Raw genomic sequence first — 13,302 nt, 5'->3', positions numbered from 1 at the left:
TGCGGTTTCCCTATTTCTGTAACAGATATTCAGGCTCTGGTGCCTCTCGAACCGAAAAGGTTCCTCGCGGCTGCCATGCCCTGAGCATCATGAGGGCACATCCGGGCACTCCTACGATCTGCCTGTGTGCAGCAAGCTACTCCGGCTGCTGTAGCTGCTGGAACTTACTTGCTTTTCCAGACCATTGGCAATCTTAAAAAGTAGGTCTCTCAAGGGAAGTTTTTAAGCTATGGAGTATGAATCAAAACATTAAGTAAAATAATGTCGTCAGGAGAGATTCTGCCCCAGGAACCTAGGTTACATTTTTCAGCGAAGTGTATTTCACACCCATTGGTAGTATGCAACAGCCGGAAGCCAGTCATTTATTTGAGGAACTTTTCAATGAGAGGAAAACCTGTGACCTCAACTCCTCACACTTTATCAGTTTGCTCTGAAGAGCCAGCACGTTGGTACTGTGTTAGATGTGGCTCGGGAGAGAACAGAGCAGTTTCTGGGGAGGTGACAGCAGCACAGGAGGAGGCAGTTTCTGGGAAATCATTAGCTCCTGGCTGCCCACTGCCACCTGACTCCTCTCCCAGGGCCCCGCCCACCACAGGAACTGTACTAGGAACAAAAGCCATCTTCAAACCTAGTCCTGGACTTGGGTTATTCAGAACCCTTGCGGGGAGAGGGATCAAGATTTGCACTTAAAATTGGAAGGGACTTTGGAGTGACTAGTGAGCCCTCCAGAAGAATCAGAATTCCTCTACTTAGGATTCACATGGCAGTTCTGACTCATAGTGCTGTGGAGGTGAGGTGTGACTGCCTCATAAAGTCCAGTTTGGGTTTCCGATACATCCTTTCCAAGCCCTAGTAACTGGAAGTACAATTATGTACTTTTCTCACTTATTCAGGGGTTAAAAGTGTTTGGTTACTAGATAGGAGGTAACATACATTTCTCCCTGTAAGGAAATATCTTAGGCCCCTCAGGCCCCACTGAGATAAAGGGCATGGTAGCAGAAGTACCAAGGAACCTCCCCATCATGTTTTCTTCAGTTTCTGGTTAAGTGCATTTAATGGGCTGGATTTCCAGGGGGTGGCTCACCTGTTCTGGCACCACAGCTCAATGTAACAAGCTGTCACAATCACATTCTGGAGACTCAACCTTGGGGTGAACCATCCTGATGGTTTTTAAGGATTTGTCGAGCAAAGACTATTACCTTGCATGAGCTGATAGGATATTTATTAGTCCTGACGCTGCTGAGTCTCCACCTTTCTGGTTTTCTCTTCAGTGTCAAAACCCAGTGATTTGTGGGTTCTTGAAACTCTAGGAAGCATGTTGTCTATTTTCTAGGAAGCATGGTCCATTTTGATGGGAGTGCCTGGCAGTAACCCAGACAGGGACCCATCACATGTCTCCTCTGCACACAGACACTCATGCAGAATCAATGCTCCATGACATGGGCCAGGCTATCACCAATGCACCAATTCAAGGGCTGGACCTTCTCTGACTTCAGCCTTTGCACCCTGTGGCTTGCTAAGTACTCCCAAAGTGTAGGCATCAGGATTACCAAATTCTGATAAACCAGATAAGGCTCTAAGGAAGTCTCTTCTCAGAAGGCTCCTGCAGCCAGGCTTTCCCACCTCTTGTTATAGGTATCATGTAACTGCAGTGAACAATACTGTAGGAATCCTTTGACTTTCCCCTTAGCTGAACCCTCACTGTCTCTAAACCGAGACTTCCCTACCAATCAATCAAACAAAATTTTGGCCATGATCCACTAAACTGATTTGACAGTCCAGTTTAAAAACTATTAAGTTAGATCCTGAAATCTCCAGGCTTCTTCACGCATTTCCCTGTCGTCCTTCAGCACATTGCCATTATCAGCCCACCTTGTATCTTATCTTAGATTGAATGGGCTTGTACTTGAAATTCCTTGTTTGAATCACAATCAGACCTGGGATGTTCTGACAGTGTTTCTTGCCCTTAGAATTTTTATGGAGCATAGCATCTGCAACTCAATTTCACTTCTGCTTCCCTGTCTCCAGCCAGCCCAGACACGTCTGGAAATTCATAGTGATTTTTAGTCGGAAAGCGTCTCTACCAGGATGAATTTGTAATGTTCAACAGAGTAAGCATTTATTGAACATCTCCAGCATGCCTACCCTACACAGTAAATATATGCACAGGGACCATCACTGTGCAGGTGGCTGCTTCTGTACCATTAGCTGGGAATTATTCAGCAGACATTCATCGTGTTGAACAAGATACTTCTTCTCTGCCTCTTCATTCCTACCCTTACCTCCCTAGAATTTTATAATTCTGTATTTCTTTGAAGTGTGGTTACAAAGTCCCATCACTTCATAATACACATACATACAGAACAATCTTCATAGTGGAATGCCCAGGGTAGCATGGGCATATTTTGGGCAGAATAGAAAGGGGCTCAGAGCACAAGAGAACAAAGTAAGTACACACACATTTGCCTTCACAGAAATAACACTTTTGCATGGGACAGGTGTAAGGTAGAACTTAATTATGCAGACCCATCTGAGGGTTAAACAAAAGCAACATGGGGAAAAGCAATTAATGCTATTTACTGAAGCCCCCATGCTGGTTTTTTCAGCACTTAATGAAGAATGAAGAATATCAGACTGAGTCCTCATCATGGGAGGATTTACAACACAAGTAAGCAACCTCAGATCCTCTGCTACAGAGGATAGGGGCTGGGCATTAGTCTTCTAGCCTCGATCCTGTCTTTTTAGCAAGTATTTGGATGAAGCCACAGACATATGTTTATCTAATAATGCTGGGAGATATAGCTGATATACTGGACAAAACTTATATTCAAAATATAAATTTATACTCAAAATATACTAGAATACTGGGATGGAACTAGACAGGTGAAAATCTGATAGATATAAAGTGTTCCAACACTCAGGTTACTAAGTCACCTGTGCAACAAGGGTGGTCCACGAAAACAGGCATGGAGATTTGATAAGCCAGCACTGTACCCCACTCCTAGACACATGTACCATCTTAGAGAGGAGACTAGGCATTGCAGCCCTAGAACAAGAAGCTAAATTTGTATTAGTAAGATCACCTCTGCAGTATTACGTACCATTCTTGGATGCCCCACTTTATACAGACTGTTATACACTAAAGGAAATCCAGAGGAAGGCAACCAGAATATGGGACAGTATGAAAGTACATCGATACAAGGAACAGCTGGAGAAACTGAGGACTTCTAGACAGAAGGTTAGAAGACAAGACAACCATCTTCAAATATCTAAAGTCCAGTGGTTGCCACTGGGCCATGATGGTACAATTTGATGATTAAAACGAATACCTGACAGTAGTGGATTAAAATCCATCAGCTATTAAAATAACTTATGAGCCAATGCTGACAACAAGTAGCTAAGCCTTAGATGCTAAGGACTAACAAATGGAAAGAGGAGTTAAGTTGTTCTGTTTACACACAAGTAAGTTGCAGCTACAGCTGTTCAGGTATAGTATAGAAAAGAACCTGCTGATAGTCAATGAACAAAGAGGGCAGAATTCTACTCAAGAAGTAGAAGATCCTCACAGTCTGTTAAGTAATTGCGTACTCTTATTCATAGTCCCTAAATTTTTGTTTTCCCTTGAATAATGGTGGAAAATTAACCCTTGCTCAATATCTTACAGGTGCCAAGTAAATGCATTTGACTTAATCTTCCCAAGGACTCAGTGAGATGGGTCTTTGTACTTGTCTTACAGATAGGGAAATTAAAGCACAATAACCCACACAACATGACACAGAGGGTAAGCACCAGAGCTTGGGNAGCCTGTTAAGTAATTGCGTACTCTTATTCATAGTCCCTAAATTTTTGTTTTCCCTTGAATAATGGTGGAAAATTAACCCTTGCTCAATATCTTACAGGTGCCAAGTAAATGCATTTGACTTAATCTTCCCAAGGACTCAGTGAGATGGGTATTACTTGTCTTACAGATAGGGAAATTAAAGCACAGTAACCCACACAACATGACATAGAGGGTAAGCACCAGAGCTTGGATTTGAACCCAGATGTGTCTCAACTTCTTCCACCCCACCACAGCACACAAAATACACACAAGGCGATTGGAGAGGTGCCCTAGGGCCCCACAGCTCCTCAAGTTGGTCTGTCATGGCTCTTAATGGGTACGTTTTCCTCATCTACCCAATATAACAGGGCTGTGTTCTAATTCTTCTGGATTAGAAAAGGAAGACTGGGGCCTTTTCTAGAAACCCATTGTTAAAATGACCCTGATCCCTGTGGGGTGACTCACAGCTGCCCTGTTGAGTATGATTCAATTTAGCTGAATCAGTCCATTTGGTTACCCTGTTCTTCAGAGTCCGTTCACCTGACCGCTTGGAAACCAACAAGACCAGTTTCCTGGTCTTCTGGTAGTTAGGGGAAGGCTTAACACTGTTGGTAACATCTATGAATTCAAAGGTACCACTTAATGGTTTGCCTGATGAAAGGGAGTGTAGGTGAAGGAGGACATCTGGCTGTCCTGTTATCACTGTTCTGTTAGAAGAGTAAGAACATTCTAAATTATAGCTCATGGTCACAGATAGGCCCTCTATTTTATTCTGAGAGTGTGACTATTTCTAGGTGATTTTTCAGGTGTCAGGTACAGAACTCAGAATCTCTCATGATCTCCAGACCCACTGCCCATGCTTCCCAGAGTCTGAGAAGGGATTTGGGGCTTCCTGTTCCCAACAGGCCAAGTTCCCAGCTGACTAATGCTTTCAGCCTGGAGGTAAGGGAACTTCTAGGCTTCTTTAGTACATTTAAAAACACCATGCTGGTATATCTGGCTGCTCTCAGACCAGCTGTTTCATCTGCCTTTCAATGCTGGAATTTCCCGAGATTAGGGACTATGTTCCTGCTGTTCATTCACTCCACAAGTCTTTCCCGAGCCTCCATGTGTGCTGTGGGCCCGGGACATCAGTGAAGCAGACAGACAACCTTGCCCTCCTCAGGGCTTAGTGGTCTGGCTAAGAGACACACATCAAACGAAAATTACACAAAGAAGGATTTACATTCAACAAATAGTCCACATTGCTCTACAGTATCCAGCACAGAGCTCAGCACGTGGTGGTGCTTTTTCACGAATATGTGACTAATGTTTTTGTGGAATGTGCAGAAAGACCAACCAGCTGAGTTAATCTTAGCTTTGGGAGTACAACGCCTTGGCTTTTAGAGTGAGGGAAAAAACATGACCGTGAGGCAGAATGGTCTGGGTTCTAGTTCCTGTTTTCCACTAATGACTAGAACTTTCTTGGTTGAGTCACTTAATCTTTCTGGGCCTCAGTTTCCTTATTTGTAGAAGAACATGTAAGTAACAAGGATTCCTCATTAACAGCGACATGCCTGCCATCAGAAGTGTTCTAATCTAGCCTCACTTACCTTGCCAGAAGACAAGGAATGGCTGGAGGCCAAGACAAGACAAATGGCCCCATATCTAGGTCAGGGCTGTGGGAGGATGGAGTAGCAGCTGGAAGGGATGGATCCCCTAGACTAACAGGCTCTCTCTGAACATGGGAAGCACTGCCTTTTGCTTCCCATCCACTGACTGTTTAAAAAGAAATACTCACTCATGGGATATTCTAGGTTACATTTCTAAACAACAGATCAGAAGAGAAAGGGAAGTACAGAGTTTTCTTTGCATGTTTTTACAAGTGGAAAAAAACAATTTTCCATCCACTTTGATAGTAAAAAATGGCTTAGAAACTTGAAGGCAGGACATCATACAGAATTAGCTTGAATGTCCTTGAATACTAGTCTAGAGCGTGATTTAGCACCATGATCTTGAAAAGTTTGGGGCACAGTCTTTTTTTTTTTCTCCCATTAGGGGAAATTAGGAAATTAGGAAAAAATCCTAATGAATGCAGATCATCTTAAAAAAAATACATAACTTAGAAAATAAAATTGAAGCAAGGACACAGCTTGTTGCCTGAGGCTGAAGGACTAGGCCAACATATTCGGTCTTCATAGACTAGGGCCAAATAGTCTTTGGAAATCCATACCTTCATTCATAAAATCACTAATATGTAGCAAAAGATCATTTCATACTCTAACACCTTGAGGTAAGCATATGATTGTAGGGTTAGAGACAAAAATCTTCTTGTCCCTGCTGCAAATTTAGACAGCTGAATTCTTCTCCTCACTTGAACAAATACACAGGATCTCTGTTATAGTCTCCTTTCTTTCACTCTTCTTTCACCAGAGCTACTAACTTCTGCTTACTTGCTCCAGAATATAAGAGAACAAGTGACCAGGCTTTCTCACAAGACTACTACATCCCTCCAAGCTGCTTCACACACCACCACTTCTTGCTCCTCTGTGCCTCAGGAACTGAGCCCTAATACTCTAGCTCGAGGAAGGCATCGTTTCCACTGGAGCTTCTTCAAAGAAGAGGCCCTTACCAAACAGCATCTCTGTGGTCATTTGCCAAATCATTGGTCTTCATCTAACTTTAGGTGATCCCATTCAATCATTATAAATAGGAGCCAATCATAGCGACTAGGAGTCAGGAAACTATCCCAGCCTCCTGAGGTCCATCCTCCCATGAGGCAGAGCCACTCAAGCAGCCCAGGTGGGACATCTCTAGAGAACAGGAGACCCAGACCCTCTCACCCTTCAACCTTGTTTCTTCTCCTAAACTCTCACAATGTTGTGAGAGGTCTGGTTGATCACCTGGTCTTTTGTCCCCTCAGACAACATCTCCACACTATGACATAGCTTCTCCAGCCCTGCTCTTTCCACTTTGGCTGGCACAAAGAGACAATTGGCTCTGAAGCTGGGTTCCATAGTGGGAGAAGTTCCTCTGAGGGTAACTCTCCAGGGGTGGTTAAGCCAACAAGAAGTCTTGGGAGAAGGAAGGTTGGGACACTGTCCTACCTTGTCACTGTCCACTGTATTCTGAGAGGTTCTAGAGGCAATGGAGATGGTGTCTGGCTGGCTGCTTCCATCCCCCTGGCTGTCAACATCCTCCACTCCATCCCTGCAGGAAGAAGAGGAAAAAAAAAACAAACAAAGAGGGGTGGGGGTGGGGGGGACCACTGTGGGTTTAGAGCAAACAAGGATTTCCAGCTGTGCTGGCAGAGCAGAGCCTCAGCACTTTCGAACAGGGATTTGTCTAGAATTATCCCACTAAAGGGAGCAGCCGTATGTGGTTTTTTAAGATGTCATCTCTTGCACTTAAGCACACAATCTCTGTGCTGATAACTGGACATAGAATGATCCCCCTCCCCCCAAAACTCCTCTGGCCCATGATACAGAGGAGGCAATTATTTACTTATTTTTTACTGGGAATGGGTCTATAATAGGCAGTAGGAAGAAGCTTCTATCCCTCTGACTGGGTGATCTCTGACAACCTCAGAGTTTAAGGTATTCAAATAGTTTTTCTGTAAGCTGTAGGAGGATGGGGGTTAGTTTATAGCTGGCCTATGAAGAAAGGAGAAGTGATAAGATATTTTAACTTATATTTCTTCTGCTTAAGAAAACGACATGAGATATTTCCTCCAGGGGAGATAACCTTTGGGGAGTTCTTGATGTTGGATGCTCAACTCCTATGTATAGAGGAAGAGTTCATTTCCTTCAGTTTGGTGTGTCCTGTTGTTCTCATGCCTATTTATGATGACTTCTTATCAACACGGAAGGCCAAGGCATCATCTCAAAGATCACAGACTCCACAGCAGCTTTTTGAGTGAGCTGTGCTCCTGAGCATCCGGTAAGGTAATCTCTTGAGTGCACTGCAAGCATATGGAGCCCTTCCTGGGCCGCTGGACCATGTAGCTGTCCCACTTACATATCCCTTCAATTCTCCAGCTTAAGAATTNAAACTTGAGCCAACCTCACCTGAATATCTTTCCCTGCATGCTCCTGGACATTGAGTTCATGACATTTCCTCTCTATCTTCTATATTAAAGTAGGGGCCTCCTACAGCAGGGTTTGCCTCTAGTGCTAAAGCAAGTCTACCCCATCCCTGGACTCTGGATGCAGGTAACTGAAATACAAGCAATTCCTCCTCCAACGGAGTCATAATTTGTCCTTCCAACACTGAGAGATGACCTTGTTCTGGCCATGCAGGTCTTGGGGCTTCTGTCCTGTGGAGGCATCTCTTCCTACCTTAGTCACATCCTTCTTTTGGCTACTACCTCCTTTTGTACTAATGTTGTTATCCACAGGCCCTCAGTCCATGTATCCTGACTGGCACCAAAAGGTCAACTAAATCCTTGGGATTTACCCTGTTCACAAATAGGGGAGGAAAGGACAGCCTGTTGCCATCAATGACTATCACCCCTAGAACTCCATTTTGTTCTGTTTTGTTTCAGAGTTAGCATGATGGTTTTGTATGCTTTCTTTTGAAGTGCCCTCTAAAAGAGTCACTGTAGGTGACTGTCATATGGAGACTTGAGAAAGGAACACTTAGGAAGTCTTCCACCCGTGTAGTGCAACTGGGGTTCAGGAGGACCCAGAGAGATAAAGATACAAAAAATCAGTCCCCCTCTGCCCAATCACCCTGCTTATCTCAGATAAATGAAGGTGAGGACTCAGCAGATTACAGAAGAGCTGCAGTGATAACCCCATCATAGCATCCCCAGCGCATTACAGTATGCAAAACANCTGGAGTGACTCCTTAAGGCCGTCATCTGGAGAAAGGCCCTTTCTTAGTACTCCTTTCAATTAACATAATTCTCATGCTAGTGCGATTTACTAGAGCTTCTAGAATATGAGTTTCCAGAGGACAAGGTCTATCATACATAGTTACAAGCAGCACTGAACAGAATACCTTCCAGGTAGAAGGTGTTCAGGAAAAGTATTGAACGAACACAGAACAAATCAAGGTAGCTTTTGTCAAAAGGTCAGTTGTCCTTGCCCTTGAAGGAAACATATGGAAAGAACATATCTAAGTGGCCCCTGCTGAGGAAGCTCAGCAGGCTACTCCCTGCCTCCCTCCTCTTCATGCTTTTGAGGTGATGGACTTCGGGGCACACAGGTCATCGAGATTTCAAGTCTTATATCCATGATAGAACTTGCTTTTTACTCCCCATGCGATACCGCCCTTCCCAGTGGAGTCTCTAGGTCCCAGCTTTCAGGAATCATGTGCCCCAGCCCTCTGCTCTCCTCCTGCTACCCCTAACTCTCAGCTAGTGCCCAGCCCCAGCAGAAGGCGGTACTTACTTTCAGCACTGTTTTATTGTCTGAGGAGGGGGTGCGCCCAGACCACAAGGCGAATTTGCAGGGATCACCTTCTACGTGCTCGGTCACACCCAGCTCTGAGGTCTGTAGACAGGAAATGCCTGTGAGAGGCGGGGAAGGGGAGGGCAGTGGGGAAACTTAGGGCTGGGGTGGGAAGGGAAAGGTGACAAAGAGGAGAGGACCGAGGGAGGGGCTTCTGTCAATCAAACTTCAACAGACTGGAAGCTTTGTTCTTCTACCTGGGCTGAAAGGATCTACAAGCGCCTGCCTGATTAGCAGGTAGCAGGGAGGGAGGGTGGAGAGGGAGGCGCTAAAAGCAGACATCAAGAAGAACGATGGAATGACTCTAAAATGCAGAAGTGGGAGTTGAGGGGGCAGCTTTCCAAATAGGAGGCATTTTCATGTGTCCAGGATGGTTTTGGTGTGGCGCCAGGGGAGAGATGAGTGGAGTGTTCAAGAGCCCTTCCTGCCCAAGGGCTCTAAGACAATAAGGAGACTTGTCTTACCCCACCCATCCCACCTACCAGTAGCTTGTTCTTGTAAACATATTTCGTGTGTCCTGAAGAGTCTTTGATCTCCTTGCTAAAAACCAAGGAGATCTCAAAGAGGAACAAGTGCCGCTCCCGCCCCTTCCGGATCAGCGACTTTGGGTCCCACACTTGGAAGGCATCCTGGAGAATCAGCTCCCCCTGCACATCCAGGTTCTCGTCGAACCCTGAAAGACACCCGTTTCCACCCTGTGGAGTTTCTCTAGTGCCCTGTCTGGGTGCCATGGTCCACTCCCCTCTTGGAAAGGTCTTCTTGACTGAGCCCTCAGTTCCCACATCACTTTCTCTCTCTGATTCCTGAGATCCTAAATACTTGAGTAGATAGCTCTAGGGAACTGTAATCAGACCCCCCTTCCTGCACTGGTCTCCTACACATAACCAGTATCAGTGGAATCTTCTCAAAAGCCTGGGACCTCCTGCAAGGGCAAACCCCATGTCACCTTCTTCCTCTACAGCTCCCCATGGACTTGGACTCTGAGCTCTAAGTGAGGTTGAGGACTGTCTGATGGGGTGCCCTTGACTCCACTTTATTTGTTGTTGCTATATTTTTTATAGTCCATTCCCAGGACTCTTTCCTTTGATGGCTCCTGTCCAGTGGGGTGCACAAGCCTTCAACAGTTATATGTATTCCACTTTAAATTTGAACAGGGGTTCTGAAACTTAGTGTGTGTAAGAATCACCTGCAAAGCTTGTCAAAACATAGATTCCTATCCACTCCTGCCCCCAGAATACTGGGATTCAGTAGCTGTGGGGTGGAGCCCAGGAATTTGCTCTTTTGACAAACTTCCAGGTGTTGCTGCTGCTGATCCACATACTTGGAATAGCTGGATCCAGAATACAGGTCAGGGACAGGCTGGAGAAGGATGCTTACAGAGGAGGACACCCAGGGGTGGGGATGGGGATGGAGTTCAAATAGAAAAGGGGGTGGAGAACTGTGGCAGCAGGAATATGTTCAGATGGTTAGTGCTCAGTCTGGAGAAGGAAACCAGGGCTCCACTATAAGCAGAATTATAGCTTCCTATGCTCAGGGTGGCTCAGGAAGTAGTGAGACCAGACCATGATTGGAGGTGAGGGAGGTGGGAGGGAAGGTGATGGTGGGAGATGGAGCCCAGAGGACAAAAAATAGCCCACAGCTCTGCATATTTACAACAGAGGACACTGATCTCTCTTAATATCTGTTTTCCAGGCCAGACTGGGATGTTGAGTCTGAACTCATCCAACAACTGCCACCCCACTTTATTGGAGTCTCACTCTACCAGGTTTCTGGGTCCCAAGAACATGGTTCCAGTGGATTAAATGTACGTTGGTGAAGTCCTATCAGGTCTGTCTGGCTGGACTTTTCTCACCTCCTAGAAGAGTATAAGGATGGTTGCTCACCAATGTGAATGTACCCAATGCCACTGAACTATACACTTAAAATGGTTAGAATGGTAAATTTTATGTTATGTATATTTTATTACAATAGAAAAAAAAAGGACATAAGGCTAGAGACCTTGGGTGTGCGTCCATATGCATGCAGGGCTTCTATACATTCTGATGACAAATGCAATGCAAATGCTATTGCAGATGAACAGGACTGCTGTGGATCAGGTCTCTAGCACATTTATAGTAAGGACGATGGCCTGTCCTGCACTACCTCACATGCAGTGAGTTGTCTGCATACCCGAAACAGCTGAGGTCTGGTCCTACGTGGAGGCAGGTATTGATTGAATTGTGGAGCTCTGCTCATATCTCCTGAGGACCTATGTAACAAGTTGCCATTTCTCCTCTATTCCAGCCTTGCCCCTTGCCTGACTTCATGCCACTTCCTTCCCGCAACACAAGCTCCCTAGTCTCAGGAAAGGAGGAGGCTCCCCCAGGGAGGTTGGGAGGACAGCTACCTTCCAGCATGCTGACATGCATGGCATCATTGGCTTTCTTTGGGACACTGAGCATCACCTCCAGGCCATCCTTGAGCTCTCCCTTCCCTTCTTCACAGCAAGTTAAAAGTTCCTGGGAAAAAAGTCCAGACACAATTAGAGCCATTTACCCTAGCTTCCCCACCCCTCCCACCACCTATTCCATCAAGGTGATTGCAGATCAACATCATTCTCTGTAACGGTTTCCTTTAAGCTATAAGAAAAGCGGGATGGGATGGAGGGTTATCTCCAAAGGATTCAACCACTATATTTTTTCCCCTAGAATGGGCAATAGACATCTATTTCTGGCACCACATTTATTTATATACCTCTGTTCCCTCAGTGCTGACTTCCCACCATACTGGGAGCAACCTGGGCTCATAGACATTATAGGTTTATAGCATTTCAGAGTTATAACATATTTTTAGATCACATAAATCAGGAGTTCATAACTTGGGATCAGTGGATTGGATTCTGGACTAGTCCTTTTTGAATCTTAAATCTATAATCCACCCACCATGCCAACCCTATCTCCCCTATGACACCCACCACACTGAGGTTTCCCAGAGCATGCCCTCTCTTATTCCCTCACTGAAGACTAGGTCATTATTATTGCCATAAAAGACATATAGTATCTGGTTGATGGAGAAAAGATAATTTTCAACTATCTTAAAAATTATAAGGACCATTTGAAATGATTTTGCCCAAACCAGAGGAATGTTGGCATTCATTTTTCTTATGAGGGTTATTGTATTTTGTTCATTTTGACACTGGGAAGGAAATAGTTAAGCAACAGATCTGCAATCCATACTCTCTCCTTCTGTAAGGGGTGGTGAAGGCAGAAGATGGGTGAATGGGTAGAGATGCACTTCCAGGAAAGAAAGAATTGACCCTGTAAACACGTCAGAACTCCTGGATAATGGTCGTAGTTAGCAGGAGAGTCCTTATCTATGCTTTTAGTAGGAATGCTTTTAGTAGGATATATCTGGTTTGTCTAGGACTTCTTACAGTAAACAAACCTGGAATCTGTGGCTTTAGGGGTATGGCTCCCTGTAAGATATCATATATACTATCCAAGTATCTAAGTAATTAGTGAGTATGTTTCGTAACCCAAATGGCTCTCTTCAGGGTAAATGATATGCCACAACATATACCATTTAGCAAGTCTGTATGTTAGTCTGGGCCATAACACATCCTGATGCTCCAAGAAAGGACTTAGAGCTGTTGATGGTTCTGGACTTCTCTCTGCTTTATCTCTTGCTTGGGATTATTTGTATCCTTGAAATTATTAGTAAAGCTTTATACTTGTTAAGATATCTGATTGGTGAGCATCTGACATGAAAATCCAATCCTTTGTGTCATCTTGGATACAATCCCATATGAAGAAGGGAGTTTTGAGTGTCCAAAGGAGAGGTGAACTGCTTCAAGCATGTTGGGGAGGCAAAGGTGATCAGTTCTCAGCTCTTGGTTCCAGTCACTCTAATGTTCAGAAAGCTGCAATTATTCTGTCAACCTGAAGTTCTCTGACTCTCCCCAACCCTTCCCTAATTTTAACTCTCCTGACCTTGTTTCCCATATACCCTCAAAGGAATTTCTAGGCAGAAGCACAAGAGACCAATAAGAAATATATGCTTCAGTGTGCAATA

The 13,302-nt window shown here is 44.7% G+C and overlaps 1 protein-coding gene across 2 annotated transcripts in view; it reads right to left on the bottom strand.

Annotated features, from left to right (window-relative positions):
- The window catches only part of LOC144234340 (kalirin), a 479,489-nt gene that overhangs the window by 18,693 nt on the left and 447,494 nt on the right, over positions 1–13,302 (bottom strand). For both annotated transcript variants that reach the window (XM_077767624.1, XM_077767625.1), the window contains exons 29-32: positions 11,639–11,750; positions 9,735–9,925; positions 9,153–9,294; positions 6,907–7,103 (exon numbers count right to left, since the gene is read on the bottom strand). In XM_077767624.1, the coding sequence (XP_077623750.1) occupies positions 6,907–7,103; positions 9,153–9,294; positions 9,735–9,925; positions 11,639–11,750 (642 nt within the window). The remainder of the gene's footprint in view (positions 1–6,906; positions 7,104–9,152; positions 9,295–9,734; positions 9,926–11,638; positions 11,751–13,302) is intronic.

This window comes from Crocuta crocuta, unplaced genomic scaffold (assembly GCF_008692635.1).
Source record: "Crocuta crocuta isolate KB4526 unplaced genomic scaffold, BGI_CrCroc_1.0 scaffold45, whole genome shotgun sequence".
Classification (NCBI taxonomy): Eukaryota; Metazoa; Chordata; class Mammalia; order Carnivora; family Hyaenidae; genus Crocuta; species Crocuta crocuta.
The sequence above is the reverse complement of the archived record's forward strand: the minus strand, read 5'-3'. Positions and strand labels throughout refer to the sequence as shown.